Here is a 20,112-nt window from a genome sequence, read left to right as displayed (position 1 = left end):
AGTGTGAAAAATGCCATCCATCAGACAGCACTGTGTGGCTTACAGAAAGACCAAGTAGCCTAACATCACTAACCAAGTTCTGAAGACAATCAACTATAGGATCTTGTTGCAAAAGCCTACGAAAGCAGGAATGTCAAATACTGCATAGACCATTCTGTATGTTGACCCTTGTATACATGCGAACTTCAGGAAATTCCATCACATACACTGTGTGGACAGATGCATTGGGCTGCACCTCTTAATCATTGAATTCAGGTGATTCATTCAGACCCATTGCCACAGGTGTATTAAAGGAAGCACCCAGCCATGCACTAAGGTTTAAAAACATTGTGAAAGAATGGGTTGTTCCTAAGAGCTCAGTGAATACAAGCGTGGTGCTGTCGTAGGATACTAGCTTTGTTGTAAGAATGTAAAGAATGTCAGTTTGTGACATTTCATCCTTGCTAGATATTCCATGGTCAATTATATGTGGTATTATTGCAAAGTGGGAGCCTTTAGGAAACACAGAAATTCAGCCATGAAGTGATAGAGCACGTAAAGTAACAGAACGGGGTTGCTGAGTGCTGAGTCACATAGTGTGTCACTATGTCAGCAATGCTCTGTTGACACAATATCTACAGAGTTCCAAACTTCCTCTTGCATTAACCCCAGCACAAAAACTGTGCACTGGGAGCTTCATGGAATGGGCTTCCATGGCCAAACAGCTGCATGCAAGCATCAAATCACCAAACGCAATTCCAGGTGTCGGATGGTGTGGTGTAAAGCACGTCGCCATTGAACTCTGGGGCAGTGGAAACGTGTTTTGTGGCATGGTGAGTTACTGCAATTTTCAGATCTTTCTATACATGTTCTACAAGATTAAGATCTGGGCTCATGGAGGGCCATTAAAGAATAGTCCAATGTTTTTTTTTTTTTCTCAGCCATTCTTGAGTGCTTTTAGCTGCATGTTTTGGGTCATTATCCTGTTGGAGGACCCATGACCTGCAACTGAGGCTGAGCTTTCTGACACTGGGCAGCATGTTCCACTCCAGGATACCTGGGTAGCCTTGAGACGCAGGGATTCAAGATTCCCTCTGTCAGATGCAGCAAAGCAGCCCCAAAGCCGAGCACCATCCACGTTTCACAGTATGTGTGGCGTTCTTTTATATTAAAGCTTAATTTTTCATTCTGTAAGCATAGAGCTGATATGACTGACCAAAAAGCCCCAGTTTTTTCTCATCAGTCCAAAGGAAATTCTCCCAGAAACTTTGAGGCTTGTCAATGTGCATTTTGGCAAATTTCATTCTTTTCTTTTGTTCTTCTGTCAGTAGTGGACCCCTCCTGGGTCTTCTTCCATGGAGCCTATTATTGTTCAAAATGCGACGGATGGTGCGATCAGAAAGTGACGTACCTTGGCCATGGGGCTCAGCTTCAGTGGTTTTGGATGGTGTCCTTGGCTCTTTTTCTACCATCCGCATTGTCCTTCTGATAAACCTGGGCTTGCATTTCCTCTTGTGTCCAAGTCCTGGGAGGTTGGCTACAGTCCCATGAACCTTTTTAATAATATTGGCAACTGTGGTCACAGGAACATGACGATGCTTAGAGATGGTCTTACAGCCTTTACCCATAACATGACTATCTATAATCTTCTCTCTGAGCTCCTCAGACAGCTCTCTCCTTTGCTATGTCTGTCCATGTTCAGTGTGATGCACACAATGATACCAAACGCAGTAGCATGTTCTTTCCCTTTAAATAGGCTGAATGGCTGATGAAAAGCTTGAAGGCACCTGTGATACTAATTAAGGCTAAATACTTAGTTTGAAACAAGATGCAAGGATAAACATTCTCTTTAGGGGTACCAACAAATCTGTCCACACTATTTTAGCATATCTTGGCAAAATAAACAACAAATCATTTCTTTTCATAATTTTATTGGTTCGGCTGGCAGAAGGCTATACTAAGCAGCATGTTGCTTCCAGGCTCTAAGAGAGCAGAATAATGTGAAGCAGGAGACACTGGGAACAACCAGAAACCAGCCAGGTAGAGGGCAGAAGAGACTTTCTTATGCCAGAGATGACCGTCAAGTTATCTAACAGTGCCTCATAAATCGGAGGATGACATTAAGTGACCTTCGAAAGGATTGGGAAACAGGATCCTAGAAGCAGGACTGAAGTCCCATAAAGCAAGGAAGAAGCCCTTTATTAATGAGAAACAGTAGAACCAGGCTGCAGTTTGCAAAAAAAAAACATATTCACAGACCCACACCCCAAAATTGAGAAATGAGCGAAACAAAAAACTGTGTTACTGTCTCTTAATTTTTTCCATGCCGGTATGTATGTGTGTGTGTGTGTGATATATATATATATATATACACATACTCATGCTGTAAGAGAGATTTGAGTTTCATTTTTTCTTCTCTGAAACATTAATTTGCAATGTTTTCCCACCTTTATGTTGCTTTATGTGCACAGGCGAGTGCCCTGTTTGGAATGCTAGTCCATATCACGACACACTTGCACACAGTCACACCCTGTAGGCACTTTATAAGAGATACCAACTAGCTCAGATGCACTGGACTGCAGCAGGGATCCAGAGCGGCTACTGCAAACCCAATTGACATGGGGGGAATTTGCAAATTCCACAAAGACAAAGCAGGTCCAAGATTCAAACCCCTAACCCTTATGGTGCGAGGCCACCCACCTGCCCATACATGCACTATTTTCATGCCATTTTTTTTTATTTTACGATTTTGTGACAGTACTGTAGATGTACTTTTAGACATACAAAACTATTCCCTGTGTGGACATTTTTCTCCTCTCTGCTAATTCTGGACATAGATACTGTATGAAAAGCCATTTTGGTAGGTCTCATCTGCCTTCAGGGAGAGGAGCATCTAACCACATCCCTTCAGAAAGATCATGGAGATATCAAACTCTGGTGTGATGGAGAAGAGGAGCACAGGATCAAAGGTAGATGGTTCTGCTCTGAGTGACGGCGATGTCCTGACAACCTGTTCGTCACGCCTAGTGGGAATGTCGCTGAAGTAGCCAGTGTTCTCATTTGCCCCGAACCAGAAGAGATTCTGTCCTTTCAAAAGCAGGAAACTTGAGTCGAAGCTAAGAAGGGGATGGGCACGGGGCTCAACAAGCGAGAGGAAATGTTTCCTCCCCAACATGAGAAAGAACAGAGAGTACAAGAGGGGAAAAAAGGTGAGCAGACCGAACAAACATCATTTGTTAAGAATGCCAAGCCTGAATAGTACACACCGTACTCCAGGAAAGGGACACGCCCCCTCCCATACAACAGACCTGTGCATTGAGGGCATTGCAAGCAGAAGTATTTCATCTAAATGCACCAGTATAATCCTGTGGTGGTTTTCTAAGTGTTTGCAGAAGCTCTCATTATGGAGGGTTTCAGTCTAGACACAAAGTGGTTTGTCTCTGGCCCCCATGTTTTGCACTTTAAGTACTGTAAGCCCTCCCCCCTCCCCACCACCCTTGTCAACTGCTGTTTGTATGATGCACGTGGTCCTGGGGGAATGTAATTTTGTACCACTGTATTTCTAAATATGGACAGTATGACAATAAACCTACTTGACTACAAGACTTCTATATATATATAAACATGTGGTAAATAGATGATAATCAGCTGATGGCAGATCAAATACCACTGAAGTGTTTAACAGCAAAGTGTATTGCAAGGATACAGTGGCAGAAAACGAATATAATTGAATGAAAATATCACACAAACTGGGCTGCATTGAAACTTTCCATCTTTTTCTGAAAATGGAAGGTATAAGAGGCCGCATGTCTAGGGACAGCTGTTCCACCACCAGGGGGTTTACACAAGGAAAATTAAGATATGGAAAGCTCAAGGACTGTGGATCGGGGCTGCGACGAGAAATCATTGCCAGTCATTGACAGTGATCACACTGTAACAAGTTACTGAACCTGAAATGTCATATACTGGAAATGAGGCAAAAATGATGCAAGCAAATAAACCCATAAGAATACACAGACTAAGCAATGTAGAACATATCTTACACTGTTTCACTGATAATAAATCTTGCCTCACGTTTTCTTCACAACTGTATCAATTTGCCTTTGTTATTTTAGATCTGCCAAAAACTATTTAATTGGAAAATATTGGTGATGTAATATAGGGGTTGCTTGGTGGTCGCACACTCCAAGGTTGTGGGTTCAAATCTCACCTCCACTCAGTAGGTATGGAGATTGCATGTTCTGCCCGTCTCATGCACGTTTCCTCCTGCAATCTAAAAACATGCAATTAGTTTAATCGCTTCTCTAAATTACCATTCATTTGTCATCATGAATAGGTGTAGCCTGTGATGGACTGGCATCCTATCCAGGGTATATCCCATTTTAAGGCCCTGTGCAGTCTGGGATAGGCTCCAGGCCCCCCTGCTACCCAGACCAGAATAAAAAAAAAAATAACGCCTTCATTGTCCATCAAAGTCAAAACTATCATAAGGCTCGTCTGTGTGTGTGTAAATGCACAGGTATCATCACGACTTAAAAGGAAGTAACTGTCACCCTGTTATTCTCAATGATCAAGGTCACATCTCCGCTCCAGCAATCAGGTTAAGTGCTCTGGTGCTCCTGGTGGCTCCCTGCTAATCCAGGGTGCCTCTGACCCCAGTCAGCTCCTTTCCGGAGGCTCGATCCAGGTCAACCCAGTCGTGCATAAGTATATCACATAGGCCAGTGGTTCTTAACTGGTGGGCTAATCATTTTCATTGGCTCATGGATTGGGTGGTGGTGAGAAAAAAAAGAAAATTTTTTGTAATGTCAGACTTCCGAGATGCAGAATGTGGTCCTGGAATTCTTTTTTTTTTTTATTTTACCGCTTTCCCACTGTTTTGGTGAAACGAACAAGCAAACAAACAAATACTAACAAATTTAGGGTTGTGACCTAACGACTGAGGAATGATGTGGATCCTGAGGCTAAACCAGTATAGAACCAGTGACACATTTCCCATGATGGCATATTTCAGAATAACATTTTGGTCACATCCTGGGGCCGCCAGATTGATGTGACCTGTGGGCTCTTGAGCTGTCACCTGAATATGTGTGTGTGTGTGTGTGTGTGTGTCTCAAAGGAAGGCAGGATGACATTTGCAAAAATAAGCATTCCATCTCACCTGTACTCCTACTTATACAAATGGCAAATAACGCATCATTTAATTTAACTTCATTCTATTTCAGGGATCCAATGTGTGACAGTAACTTCCCTGAACTGAGCCCCCCAATGCAGTATAACTTTTTCTCTCCTAATGCTACCCTTCCTGAAAAAAAAAAAAAGAGTCAAGAATTTTCTCAGCTCCTCTAAACACGGTGGCTTAAAATACCACATCTCTACAAATGATAATATTGCTTATCGTAGCTTAAGCGTCCCTAAGACATTAGCTAAAGGGACTAATCCCCCCCAAAGACAGAGTATGGCAGATGATAAAAAAAACACACCCACACATAGATAGAAAAGAATACGAAATGGCATCATGAATATGTCATTGAAAATGGCTGCAGGGCTTTCTGAAAGGGAAGTAGGATTTGGTGCGAGCTTTTGCTCTCAATTCTATTCATTTTTTCTAGCCAAAACCAATCACTTTTGGTTCTAAATTAAACTTTACCTACTGGAGAGACTGGAAATCGAACACAGACCTATATTCAACGGGAGGTGGGAAATATCTCTTTCCGAACGTTTGCTGGAAAAGCATAGAAAAATGAGATTCCTTGAAGTTCCCCTTCATGAACTGTGGCCTACTGTGGGTCAGGAATATTTGAAAACTGTACTGATAAAGCGCAAAAAGCGGCTGTAGTACTGCTGCATGGAATATTGTGGAAAACACACTGGTGGAATGTCTCCTTCTGGATGCAAGTGCGCTGCTCATACAGTATAGTGTAATTAAAAAAAGGTCATTCAGAACACTGTACCCACATTCACTTTTAATTGTATTAAAATGACAAAATTAAACCTGAAGTAACATTTACAAACTGAAAACATTAACGATTAGAAAACCATGGCTACACCAGCAAACACCATTAATTCATAATAATCCTCTTTACGCAAATACAAAAGACAAATCTCGTATACTTCACCTGTCCAGGGCCCCATAAGAAAATTAATCCCACAATCCACTTAATTTCCAACACCAAAAATGCCAGGTCTCCGGAACCCATTTGTGCGTAATTAAAAAGTTGGGGATACAGCTTTGATGGAATTGCATAGACAGGAGTGTAAAACATCGCCGACATCTATTTGAAGGAAAGGGGGCAGGCTGTCTGCATGGTACTGGAATGGCAGATATGAACCGTATCTCAAACAGCTTTAAGAGTGCGAGCCTGCCCCGAAAGCTAGCATTAAGCTCATCTGAGGGATTAGCGTAACTGCTAGCAGCCCCCCCCAACCCTTAGCAGCTGCTGGTCCAGTGGTGTGTGCTCTAAAGTCACCAGCCAGAAGTCAGAAGAAAAAAAGTAAGCTATTTAAAAAAAATGCTCAAAAAGTCTTATGCGGAAAGGGTGCAAAAATACATCTAATAAAAAAATACAAGGCACTTCAATTTAACTTTTTCACCAGAAAAGGCAGAGCACTAAAACCAGGCCCTTTACGTGGAGCTGATCGTCTTACACAGAAATACGACAACGATATCTATGATCCATCGTCACAGGATAAAGGTTAATTTCTCTTAGTACCAGTGTAGTCCCAATTACTGACCTATAAAGTTAACATAACATGAATGTCTTCCAAGTCAGAAGACAGAATATTCACTTAACTGCTCATAAGAAACACCAATTTAATGAACATTTTACAGCCATAGTGTATACTCTGTATTTAATATTAAGATCCATTTAAAATATATATCTCTTCATATAATTTTAAACTTAAATCATCCATTGCTGTTTTCCCATCAATCATTAGAATTTTTTTCCTGATTACTTTTCCTTCATTATCAAGAAGTCTAACTTTCCTATGTATATTACGGAGACTTTTACGTGCATTATCTAACGCATGAGTACAAGTACTGAAATGTCCAATCAAGCACGGACTGCAGGAGGGCTGGAAACCCATAGTGTGGATCACTCAGTAGTTTGCCGATAGCATTTCAAGGTAAAAACACCCAACTTCAACCATTTATGACAGCAGTGATCCAAATGGATGGTAAAAAAAGGCAAACTTTAAAGCAGGATGCCATCTAGAGGTCATGTTTGAAAACAACATTCCATACTAACGTGTTACAAGCTAACTGCAGGTAGCTGTCAGTTTCTCCAATACCCACATCAACCCCCTAAGTGTTGATGAAGGCATGCGAGACAGGGGTCATTTTTTTACGGGAAGTGCGCGGCTGAACAGAAGAGGAGTTTTTCCCCCAAATGGCAGCATATCAGAATCTGATCGGAAACAGCTTTACCCACTGTTTAGGATCTTTTGTTAACATCATTTCCCTTCAAGGCACCTGCATCCTGTCGACTAGCAGGGAGCCAAAATCATGTTTAGGACAGCAGTCTTAACTACAGACACACTGACACAGTCCATACAGGTCAACCACAGCATGCTATAGCTCAGATATTTCAGCTGCAGAAAGTACAAATCCAGACAAAGATTTTGTTTCAACTAACAAGTTTGTACTTTGTCACTGTGACTCTTTATATTCAGCAGGTTGGTTGAAAAAAAGACCTGGTACGGATTTTTACTTTCGGCACCTGAACTGTTTGACTCCATGATTCAACCGCCGTTCTGGCTGAAATGAGAAAGTGAGAAAGATCGACACAGAGTTGAAAGAGTCGTCGCCGGCCCGGGATGGCCATCGACGGCAAGATCTGGGCCAGGGTCTTTTCCCACGTCTCACCACGGGTCGGCCAGCGGCCCCTACGACCTCTCCTCGAAGAACCACTGCTGGTGGATGGAGTTGGAGCAGGGTCGAAGGGTTGGAGCAGGCTCCTCATTAGCTACCTTAGCTATGGCTTCCACGCACATATTCGTCTGGGTGTGAAAGAGGGAACCGTCCTAAAATAAGGAAGATGAATGAAAAGGAGGTGATGATGAAATGAAATTAATTATGGACACTTTAATACCCTTGAACAAAGATGGCCGTCGGCTAGTGACGGGAGAAGTGAACAATGCCTACTGACAACCATTGTAGACGGTGGTCTCGCTTTACATTTATACAGAAGGCATTATCTACACACAGACAATGTAGACAATAGGCCTCACCGATTCCAGTCCAACCCCCTTATAAATCACACACATTGATTCTTGCACACACAACAATATGACGCTGCTTGTATTATTATTATAGCGATACTTTTTACAGCTACAGTCGTTACAGGGTGCAAACCAGAAACCTTTGGGGATCTGAGCTGTCGTCCATCAACATGGCACCAACTGCTGACCTGTCTGAAGATAAGCTTCTGGTCGTCAGGCACGGGCTGCCCAAACTTGCGGCACAGGTGCACTGTGAGGTACACATCCCCGGAGTCCACAGCGACGCAGCCTGCGGGCTCCCGGGTGTTGTAGCGGAGCTCATTGTCACTGGTGTACTCAAAGAACTGTCAGGAATCAGGCAGGGGGGGTTGGTTGGTTGAGATATCACCTCACTTGTCCAACTGACCAAGTTGTGGTCTAACAGAGTTTAAACACACACCCCTGTCTTTAATGGCAACAGGACAGAAAAAATTATTTAAAAAACATTTGTATTTTAACAGTCATGGCCAGCACATATCTTCCCAGGCCTTGTAAAATCACCTGCTTTTAAATTTTAACATTGGACTGATTAGCTGTATCTATTAAGAAAATGATTTACTACTTTATGTGTGTAGCAAATCAGGTTAAGAACCGCACTCAATTTGAACTACCACACCACCTACTGCCATAATCACTGTTAGAAGTGGGCCTTAAACCCCCACCTCCAGTTGAAGGTCAGAACACATAACCCAGAACCTTAGACGTTGATAAACCAGTGATCACTTCATAACACCACTCCCAAATATTGCAATTTGGAGTGAAAGGACACCCCAGGCATGATACGCTAACTCGGGAGGCTGGGGACGCCCGAGGCACGACGCTAACTCGGGAGCATGATGGTGGCCGAGGTATGACGCTAACTGGAGCAAAAGGACATCTGAGGAAGGGTACTAACTCAGAAGAAAGAGTAAACTTAAGAAATTAAGCTCCAGAGAGCCCTTCTCCTCAACTATGAACATGTCCTCCTCTCTTTTGCGGTACGTGAAGGTTTGGCCTCGTTTGGGCGAAATGGGTAGGACACATGCCGAATGAGCAGGGTTTGCCGTGAAGAGCGCAGCGTGGATGAGGCACCACACAACTACGATACTTTCGTCTCCTTTACCGTGACCCTGCCTCAGATTTGGAGGCCCGGATATGGAAGCTCAGGTTAATGCCGCCTGGCTGTAAAGTAGGTCTCAAAAGAGTTTACATAATTTCTCTACTGAGCATGCACTAAGCATTAAGGATGACACAGACAACGCACATTATTTTTTGGAATAAAGATCCAAATTTCCATTTACTAACTTCCTTTATGGGCTCCGCTGGCTGAACTATTTGAAATGGCTTTCAAAACGAAACCGTCGAGCCGTTTTAAATGTTAACATCCTAATGCAGATAACAAAACACAAACCATCTTAGGTTTTGAGAAACTACTGAACTGAGGTTCATTATTAGTCACCACGGGGACAAAGTAATTGGTGTCATTAGAGTCCTGTGAAAGGAGAGCTCCCACAAAAATTACAAAAGAGATTAACTCCTTACTTGGTTCTGCCCCATGCCATGGCAGGGGTAGAGAATGACTCGATGACCAGCCAGATTATGGTCATCTGGGGGGTTGTAGTCAAAGCAGTAGTTGGACAGTCCCCTGCTCTTTAGCTGCAAGAACGACGGCGGAAAGGTATCAGAGGGTGGCACTGTTAGCCCTGCATGTGCGTCAGGCTTGCAGTCTCTCGCTCACCATCCCGAACATCCCGGGCTTATCCTCCGGGACGCTGATGTCCGGATACACATTCTCCAGGAACCACTTGAAGTCTTTGCAGCCCAGCTGCCTCCTGAGATTCCGTCGCTCTGTCACATCTCCATATGCCTCCTACGACGAGCCAGGATAAGGACACTGGAGTTAGTCTCCTGCACGCAGAAGCTGGTCAGAGGCGCTCTGATACCTGGCTTACATTTCAGATGGAGATCCAACGTGGTATCAATACCATCCTAATACAGAATGCACTGGAGAAGGAGGGTGTACATTCAAACTAGACTCTTTTCATTACTAAACTGTTGGCAACGATACAATAGCTACTAATCATTAAGCATCTAAACATTAATTTCTAATTTTAACTGCACAGATCCACATATCAAGGAAAGTATAGACATGCTACTGCATGCTTCCTGGATGACAAAAGCATAACATAGAATGAGATACTAACTGCTTGTGCATTTATGTTCTACTCTTTAGTGAGTTATTGCTGTCAATGGCAAGACACCTTTTCAAATACTTAATCTACAATATTATGAGTCATTACAATTGCATTGAAACTAAAGACTGTCTAAGAAGTTACTTGTTGAATCATTCATCGCATGAATAACATTTTCTTTTGCATTCAGGACATAATGCCAAGATGTCAATGTTCTGGATCTTTTTGGTTTTTATACAAGAATGAATGACTCATTTTGAAGCTTTAATTTCCATTCTTATTTGGACCGAATACTGACATGATATCTAACAGCCTCGTTTCACACATAAATACAATAAGACCAGTTGCCGTGCACTTTATTATTTCAATACATACAATCCATTAACCGCATTAAAAAAATCCTTGAATTTTATTCTCTTCTGCCAATGTAAGGGGACTGCTGCCATGGTAACACTGGTTCTCTCAAAAAACTGACTCTACAGCACCATCTAGTGTTTCCCATAAAGCATAGCAGACACCCCTGTAGTGCAGTCAGCGGCCTTCAGGCCGAACACGATCAAATCCATATGCATGTATTAAGTATGTTTGGCTCCCACATATCACTGCTCACAGTCCTGCCTGACAATGCCCACGCATCCAGTCCATCGTTCTCCACCCCTCCTCCCCCGCAATGACTTTGGGAGATTTTCCTCACAAAATAAAGCTCTCGGAGTTGCATTCTTAGGAGAGGTCTGCCAGACGCATCAACAAGATGCAACAGAATGAGGGATGGAGCGTAGGCACTGCACGCCCCTTGTGATTGGTCGCTGATCCATACATTTCAGGCAGGAAAACCTAAGATCAGATAAAGTGTGCAAACTTCAGACAGTCCCTGTCCCCCCACCCCCCTAGACTTCTGGAAAATTAACAAGGCAACCACAAAGGAACATAAGACGCGTCTTCAAAATCAAATATCAAACAAGTGTGTCTGCAAGCCGTTCTTAATGAACATGAAGAACTGGTGTCGGAATCACTCTACATAAGTAAATTATTCATGCGTGTGATGAATATCGAACAATGTGCTTTGCCCAAAACACTTCATAGCCCAGAGCTGGATCTCCGTCACTAGGGTCGTGCTTACCGCTGCGGATAAAAGATGTGGGGTGGCCCAGATTAGCTTACGCTTCATTTCATGCCTGGCTGCCACTCGGACAGAGATAACAGACTTCGGAGGCAGATCGGGTTTGGCCTGGCAGGACCGCACCAGCACGCCGGCCTTCCGCCGGGCATAAGCGTCACCCGATCCCATTTGGCAGGGCTACAGCCTTTAGCTACGAGCAGCCAGGGATACCTCGGGCACGGGCACGTTAACTGGCCGCTGCAACACCCCGGCCGAGTAACCCGACCGCGACGGCATCACCTCGTCCTCTCTGCGTCCATCAAAAGTGACACCTGATCGGCATCTCGGGTTACGGCTGGATGGCAGACGGGTTTCACTGCGCAGGTGTCCAGAGAGAAAGCCCATGACACGCCGTACACTGCATCCAGCTACCGTGCTCATAAAGCCCCTTTGTGCTGACTGAGGGCTTGACATGGTAGCTGTCTGTCTTCTGCCTTAGTTACAGTGATAGCGGATCAGCATCAAGCTTCGCCCAAAGTCCACGACTTAACACACCAAACCAGTCTACTGTTACTGTTACTCGCTCCCCTCAGGTCCACTGATCTCAGATCAAGCCCAAGTTCCTGCACTGCCGATAAAAGAGGGGACTTGGAAATTAAAGGCTGTTCCTTGATGTTGTCCTGGGTGACTCAGATGCTTCTAAATTGGTAGGGGCAATGATATCAAGATAGAGAGAGCAGGAATGTTCTTAAACATCACTCAGTTGTTAACGTAGCATCACTGATGTTAATGTGTCTGGACACAATGTGGCATGAAGCATTCAACGTGCAGATAGAGTCTCCAATAAGGACACCACACCAGATAACACACTATGCACATGTGCCCTTCCCTCGGGAATGCCCCTAATGACAGAAACGGGGATTCCCACGCCTGTCCTGGCAGAATACATTTGAGCTCCTTTAGTTGACTGGATAAAAGAATGACATCACAGGGGACGTCCCTGCAGCCGATACTTTTCAGGTGTTCATTATCCATCACAAAGATTTTTTATTTTAATCTTTACACATGCACACAAGGACACATCTAAGAGGGTCACATGACAGCTTGGGGGGGGGCCTACCAGGCGAGCGTGGGGGTTGCGATGGTAGAAGAGCTCCTTGTACTTATCCATCCAGACCTCAGCGGCACGCACGCTATTGGCCAGTGCCTTGCTGCGCGAGTACGGCGCCTTCTTGGGGAAGACGTGTCCCACGTGGGAACAGGGGTGGATCTCCAGGCTGCCGCCACACTGCCAGATCTGCGGAGCAGAGAGGAACCGGTTACACTTGGGCTTCCATTGGCATTTTTACCCAGAGAGAAGTCTTAAAGCAGGCCTTCCTTCTCGCCGTGTACGGAAGGCGAAGGGACGAACCACACCTCCACTTCAAGCAAGACACTTAAACAAAATGATTAAAACGTTCAGCGATTTCCCCACTTTGAGATTAAAAAAATAACTCTATAATAACCAACTGTAGTATACATCTAACATTTTAAAACAGCACAGGCATGAATTTTAATAGGAATGACTAATATAACCAGACAGAAGTAGAGCCGGTATAAATAAGGCCATCGGTAACCAAATGACTATGTGTTGCCAAGTGTTTTTTTTAGCTGGTAAAGCACAAGGGAATGTTTGTTAAATCACGACGTGAAGTTAAGATGAGTCGCCTAATTAGGGCAACCGATGCCGTGCCAGCAGTCTGCTGCTGTACACAAGAGCGGCTTCAACGGCACTAAATCAGCTCACGGCAAACCTTGACAGCGCCCTAAGGCAGCAGTGGAGGAAAGGAGGCCTCCAATAACATGCTGGGTGGGGGTATCATGTCCTCTCAATCACCCTTTGCTTTATACCACTGGCCATCATTTGCTTTGCTGATTCCCATTGGCTTAAAACTAGGCAGTGCCTGACATCACACAGTACCCACCCACTGTTGGCTTTTAAGGCTCTATCCCCATTTCTACTAAAAGAGGACATAAAATCAATATTTTGCCAAGAACTTACTCTTTGTCCCTTAGAGACTGACATTTCTGAGAAAGAAAACGCCCCATCTGAATGGCAAGCCATAAATTAATTAGTGGCACTTAAACACAGTACAAAATTAACTGTTTTTCCCCTCCAGTGAGATCCTCCACTGAAACACACAAGTCAGTTTCCTGCACAGTTTGAGCTGTAATATTTCACCCTGTGCTCTCAGCTTTGTTAGGACAACCGGAAAACTGCGACTCATGTGACATGAAGATCAAAAAGCACCGACGGGCTCTCGCCAGCTAAAAGCACTCTATAACAAGGCTATTCAAATCACGGTCCAAGCTCTGCTGATTTTCCAGCCTTCCTCAGGCCTCTGGCCAATCAGAATCAGTAATTAAACTAACTACCTGGGAGAACTGAAAACATTGCTTGGATTTGGAATGGAGGGTCAGATTTGAAGAGCCCTGCTCTATAACATGCCCCTAGGTCAGTGCTTTCCAAACTGGTCCTAAGGGACCCACAGCCAGTCCAAGATTTTGCTCCATTCCAGCTCCCTGCCAGACAGTCCACAGACTGTGGTCTTAAACTGGGCCGGACTGGTAAACACTGTTCTAGGTGAATAAGCAGCTATAAAGTAAAAAGGGAAGCTTACCCTGAAGGAAAATTCCAGGTTCTCTCCACCCCAAACCTCCATTCCAGTGTCATATGTGCCCAAATACTGGAAATACTTCCTACTGACGGCAAACAACCCCCCAGCCATGGTAGGGGACCTACAAAAGGAAAACAAACATGTTCCGTTTCCTGAGTGCGTTTAATTTTAGGCAGGACTTTGAAAAGCACAACACGGTAATTTATAGACTTAGCAGGGAGCATCTCTGCCCTTTTGCAGGCCATGGCTTGCGTAACAATTATAACAAAACTTTATTTGCCATTTGTACAAGCACAAGCCACTTATAAAGGAGAGTGATAGAATGTCACATCACATGACCTGGCCACCTGATCTAAACACAGTAGAAATGGCTTTTGAGGAATCTGACCAATGAAAAAGGTCAGGAAGGTGCTCAGCATATACGTGGGGCCTCCTGCAGGACAGCTTTGAAAGCATCCCAGGAGGCCACCTCATGAAACTGGCATACAGGAGACAGTAGGGGCAGCCAGTCCCTGGAGTAATTGGGGTTAAGGGCCTTGCTCAAGGGCCCGATCGTGAGATCACTCTGCCAACCCTGGGTTTTGAACCGGCAACCTTCTGTGTCCCACCCCACAGAGGTGTCCCCCCAATAAACAATTTATTTTTGTTTAATACTTCTTTTGGTCAGTGCACAATTGCATGCATGTTATTTGATAGTTCTGATGTCTTTACAATTATTCTAAAATGTAAAGAATACTACAAATAAACCTTTCTATGAATATGTGTGTCCTAACTTTTGACTGGTGCTGCACAAAGGGTTCTGCATATAACATCTTAATCTCTTAAAAGATGCACTTATATACAGGTGAGAGCAAAGTCTGAGGTCAGAGCACAAAGACAAGAGTAATATGATTGCTCTGCCAGCCATGGGATTTGAACTGGCAACCATCTGGGCAAAGGTAGAGACAGCTAACCCACAGAGCCACACAGTGCCCCTAAGACTACAGAAAAAAGCTTTTAAGGTGCTCGGCAATTATATTCCACAATGTATCAGTGTCTCTGCAGCCTTCTCAGCGAGATCAGGCAGCCCAGCCGATGACTGCGCCGGCGGCACCGACCTGATCACGTCCGTGGGAGAACGACGCCTGGCCTGCTCGTACGCCGGCACAGGGTGCCATGTGAAGACCAGCCGCCAGTCAAAGCCCCCGATTTGGGGCTCCCCGGCATTGCCCAGGTACTGGAAGGTGTTCCAGTCAATCACGTCAATCACAGGACACACCACCGCTGCCGGCTCCTCATTGATCCTGCGGGGGAAGATTATGGTTATGATGCGTCAGGCTTAAGTTTCTGCAATTTTTTTCAGACACAGTCGACCTTGGCTGTGTGTTGCTGATGGAATTTTGCCCTCGGGGAAAAACAGTTGGGGACGCGTACCCTAAACGCATCCCTCCATCCTTTGCCAGTCATGACAACACTGGCGCTCCCTAAGCAAGCCGGTTCAGACGGCCCAAATAACGACCATCTTAAACAGTCCGTCTGTCTGGTTCTAGCCTGAGGCTTCCTGCCTGCATTGCTGACCGACTCTTTTCCCAGATGCTGTCTTTCCATCTGATGGGAATAGTGGCTGGAGGCGAGTGTGTGCGAATGTTTTATCTACTAAGTGCATCATATTAGCAATAAATGAGGCCAGTTTAGCCTGGGGGGGGGCCCACCTGTGGAGCAGAGGCTCCAGCCAACCCTCGTGGCACTCACAGTGGCAGTCCAGGAAGGTGAGCACGTCCCCCGTGGCGATGGAAGCACCCAGGAGGCGAGCTCTCACCAGACCTTCCCTCTTGCGCGCACGGATCAGGCGGACCTTACGCAGGGTAGATATGTACACCTCCAGGCGTTCCTTCAGGTGGTCTGCATGGTAAAAACGCAGGGTTTGTTTATGGAATTTTAAATGCAGCTCATCCAGAATCGTGCCACGTACATTTACGAAATGCCACTAAGGCCCCGGTGAGTTAAGTACAGTTGAACTCTTGAATTTGGGCTTGGATCCAATAAAAGTCAGATAACTGCGCTGTACATGCCAAACACAGAAATGTACACTAATTTCACTACAAAAAACAAAACAGGGCAGAAATGCATTACAGTAAACTATTACTGTAAGTAAGTGTTGAAAACGGTTTTCCACATTGTAGCAAATTATCCATATTTTAGGCACATGTAAAATTCAATTTTAAGTTTACCCGTGAACCAAGCCAGGGGCGTAGGCTCATACAGTTTTGCTTATTATTTTATGCATTTATAGGCACTCCACAAGTACTGGGCCCCCTGGATCCGTCAGGGTAGCTATGCCCCTCCGACACCCAGAACCGCCGATTTAAATTTACGAGGTCTGTATGTCTGGCAGGAAAGCTTCACCGCAGTTCAGAAAATCTGTAATGGTTGGTCATCTAAGCATGTTTACTGGTAAGAACAAGGTTAATTAAGTTCCTAGCAGTAGCCATGTAATCAAGGGCGTAACTTTGGCTGGAACATTGGTTGGGTTGAGGTCTCCACCCATTACGGGGGAAACATGATTATTGGGGGGGGCCGTATTACCTGGTTTTGATTTATTCAGGGGGGATACAACCCCTCCATCCCCCCTGTAACTTATGCCCATGCATGGAATAATTCCCAGGGTAAGTGGACTAATGTTATTATACTCAACGGTTTCATTATATCGTCCAGATATACAATAAATATTCTGATATTTCAATAAAACAGCAAAGCATTTCATGTCGTTGTCCGTTCACGCTGTAGAAGACAGAAGCGGCTTCCAGTGTTTTACCCTGGTCACTGTAGTCATCGACGAGAATGATGTCCCGCAAGAGCCTGTCGGGGGAGGTCTCCAGCACACTATGTACGGTCCGCAGCAGAGTCGACCACGCCTCGTTGTAGAAGGCGATCACCACCGACGTAGACGGCAGGTTACGGTAGTCGTACTTCACATCCTTGCAACTATGTAAAAAGGATGCAAATACAATTAGAAATTATACAGACTTCTAACAGTATTGCCCTTCATTCATTGTTTCATAACTTTCTCTTAGAAACGCGCTTAAATTTTTTACATGCTAGGCAGAATAATGCTATTTTACTGAAAAATGACCTAATTTCACAGTAAACAAACATCACGGTACCTGGAACGAGCAATCTTGATAGTAATGGGGATCTGTACGTCAAAATGCAAACCATGTAGTGAAATTAAACACCTTAATTCCTTCACGTGTGGCATATTCCGGTCGTTTACAGTGACACGTTTCATCCAAATTTTTCAAACAACGATACTAAAAATTGCTTAATCTATCAAAGTCTTATTGGGATATTTCACCAATAAATATATGGTTTGCGTGATATTAAAGTATTTGCGCTTTTTTGAGCTTATTTCACATGTCATGTGACAAGGCCTTATTCCGACCACTGTGCTACCTTGACTTATATGACCTAGACTTCCGAACCGAAACCCAGCGATCAGATCCATATTGTATCTCTTGGTTAAGGGCACAAACCGCCTTACTCGCAACTTACAGCGGATTCCACCTTTCTGGTAACCTGCGGTGCAGGGATATCTTGTCGCTGACGTATATGTTGATCTGATGTTTTTTAATACTCAGTTCTTCTTTCATTTTCTCCGTTTCATTCAAGTCGAGTGTGACAGCTCGTCCCATTTCACCCAGGGCATTGACGTCCAGAGGAGGCTTTTCATAAACCAGCCTTTTTACCAATTCGTCGTCCTCCATGTCATCACGAGTTGCGACATATCTTTTGTCTAGCAACTCAACATCCGTGTTCTTGTGAAAAATAAAATACCCCAAAAGAGAAACTCCAATTATGCAAAGTATGAGCTTGGACCGGCGCTTTCTCCAGTAGAATGACATTATTCCCCGCTATTATTTCCAGTTCCTTTTTAAAAGTTAAACGGGTGGCATTATAAGAAGTTCCTTAATTAAGAGTAATCCCGACAAAGCACGTTTCTTTCTCACTTCAGCAGCCCCAGAGTTACGTGTTTTTCTGTTTTCCCCTGAAACCAGGCACTCGCTAAGCGAAAACGACTTTCACCCGAAGTGGGTCGTTTTGTGACAAACTTAAATAAAAGTCAAACCACATGCCATTCTTAAATTGTAATCAAATAACCCGCTTGTCACGGTAGCTTCTTGCTTTAGTAAAGTATCTGGAAGGTGTCACAGGATCGCGTCGCTCTAATTCCAGATCACGTCCAGGAACGATAAAGAGCCGAATCACATATTGCAAGAGGTAGAAAAAAAAAGGATCAGCCGGATAAATAGATTAGCACAGGAGGGAAAATAGGTCAAATCACAGAGTCTTCTGAATTGCAAGGAGTCGAGGTTAACCCAGATCCACTTTGAGCTCATCGGTTACTTTTCTTTTCATAGTCGCCATAGCGGAAAGAAATGAACATCGGGGAGGAAGAATCCCTGCAACATCAAGCGAAAACCATGCATGAAGGCGAATGGACGGCGTGTGTGCGCTTCGCGTCCAAGAAAGGAGGACTCTCCGTGCGCCCTAGGAAGTTTGTTTGCGTGAGCGGGGAACGTCAGGCAAGTTCCAATGGGTGTGACGACCTAAGACCTGCTGGTGGTTTATAATCGGGGCCTTCTGTGGGAAGAACATAAGCAAATATCGCTGTTTCTGCGTTTGCTTGGCTTTAATTTGACGGTCTGATTTAGTCAACTACCTACTGCTTCCGGGTAGGCAAACAGGTACCAGGCATTTAGAGAAGACTAAGTGGCCAGCTAATGACAGGCATGTAGTTTGCCTCTGGTCACTACAGAAGACATGATACAAACTGTTCACAGCGCTCTGAGAACGCGGTGTAAAGAAGAAATAGGACCGATTAAAGACACTGGATGCACCCTGCGACTTGCTTTTGACATTTACATGACCGATCACTTTCCATGCTTAACTCGACCCCATCTCATCAGTTGTTTAAAACGTGAGTTTATCGGCGTTAATGTGCCCCGTTGTGCAGTTGTTGCCTGAAGCTTCTACGTTCCTGTATGCAGTGATCGTTTCAGAAAGACGTTTTTATTTTATTGCATGCACCATCTTAATTTAGCACTACTTATCTGAAAAGCATGCACTTGCAAAATGACTAGTTATGATAAACCCGGAAAAATAGGATTAATGTCATATCCTACTAATATCGGCCTAAGTAATATTTCTACTCACCTCAAGCACCCCAAAAAACGGAGGCTATTTTAGCTAGACCTATATATAAGGATAGAAACAACCACAGGGCTGTGCCGTGTACATTTATGTTGGGCTAAGCTATTTTTTCCGGCAGGCTTGGTGAAGGTACCAATTTGAGTGAGGTTGAATAGGTCATTAGATATTCTTATTGTGATTCTCGTAATATTGATCATGAACACCTTTGACACTGATGTGTAACTGAAGGAAACGCGCGAAGCGAGACTAGGTTCGCCGCGGCCTTCTTATAAATATTAGTAATGTAATTGTCATCTGCCTTTCTGTCATATGTTTGTCTTGTCTTTTCACTGTGTTTGTATTATTCTGTCTTAATGATGTACAAGAACAGACCCTTGTAAAGCATCGCTCTTGTGAAAGGCGCTGTATAAAAATAAATGTAATTATCGATGCATAAGATCTTACCAACAGTGGGACAAAATGGGCATTTCTTGAATTTGAGTGAGCAGTAAAGGAGCTGCGTGATATAAGCGGGAATCTTGAGCATATTGCCGTTTCTAATTGACTTAAAGCTACAAGTCTGCTACAGTAAGTGGCAAGACGTGTCGCCCATAGGGTGGGTATATTGATCGTCATGATACGAAGCAAACAGAACAGAATCTAATGTTTAGTTTCATGGCATGATTGTGTACATAAAGACACCTGTTTAGTTAAATATTTACCCTTTGCATTCACGAAGGATTAAGCGCGTCGATAATACGTTAATGGGATGCAT

At 44.1% G+C, this 20,112-nt stretch overlaps 2 protein-coding genes across 3 annotated transcripts in view; one reads left to right on the top strand and one right to left on the bottom strand.

Moving 5' to 3' along the window:
- The window catches only part of elmo1 (engulfment and cell motility 1 (ced-12 homolog, C. elegans)), a 293,132-nt gene that overhangs the window by 155,273 nt on the left and 117,747 nt on the right, over positions 1-20,112 (top strand). The gene's annotated exons all lie outside the window — the stretch shown is intronic.
- galnt12 (UDP-N-acetyl-alpha-D-galactosamine:polypeptide N-acetylgalactosaminyltransferase 12) lies at positions 5,926-18,978 on the bottom strand. Its single transcript, XM_048994311.1, has 10 exons — positions 17,700-18,978; positions 16,963-17,132; positions 15,860-16,049; positions 15,266-15,451; positions 14,172-14,289; positions 12,632-12,808; positions 9,959-10,090; positions 9,763-9,876; positions 8,391-8,546; positions 5,926-8,004 (listed from the first exon to the last, which is right to left on the bottom strand). Exons 1-10 carry the CDS (start codon positions 18,047-18,049, stop codon positions 7,867-7,869), a joined length of 1,731 nt encoding a protein of 576 aa, XP_048850268.1. The 5' UTR covers positions 18,050-18,978; the 3' UTR covers positions 5,926-7,866.

This window comes from Brienomyrus brachyistius, chromosome 23, assembly GCF_023856365.1.
Source record: "Brienomyrus brachyistius isolate T26 chromosome 23, BBRACH_0.4, whole genome shotgun sequence".
Classification (NCBI taxonomy): domain Eukaryota; kingdom Metazoa; phylum Chordata; class Actinopteri; order Osteoglossiformes; family Mormyridae; genus Brienomyrus; species Brienomyrus brachyistius.
The sequence above is the reverse complement of the archived record's forward strand: the minus strand, read 5'-3'. Positions and strand labels throughout refer to the sequence as shown.

Coding starts and splice junctions, on each gene's coding strand:
- galnt12 (XM_048994311.1), bottom strand. CDS start 18,049: ATGTCATTCTACTGGAGAAAGCGCCGGTCCAAGCTCATACTTTGCATA. Junction 16,050..16,962: donor CGATGACTACAGTGACCAGG/GTAAAACACTGG, acceptor TTTACCATGCAG/ACCACCTGAAGGAACGCCTG. Junction 9,877..9,958: donor AGCCCGGGATGTTCGGGATG/GTGAGCGAGAGA, acceptor TCGTTCTTGCAG/CTAAAGAGCAGGGGACTGTC.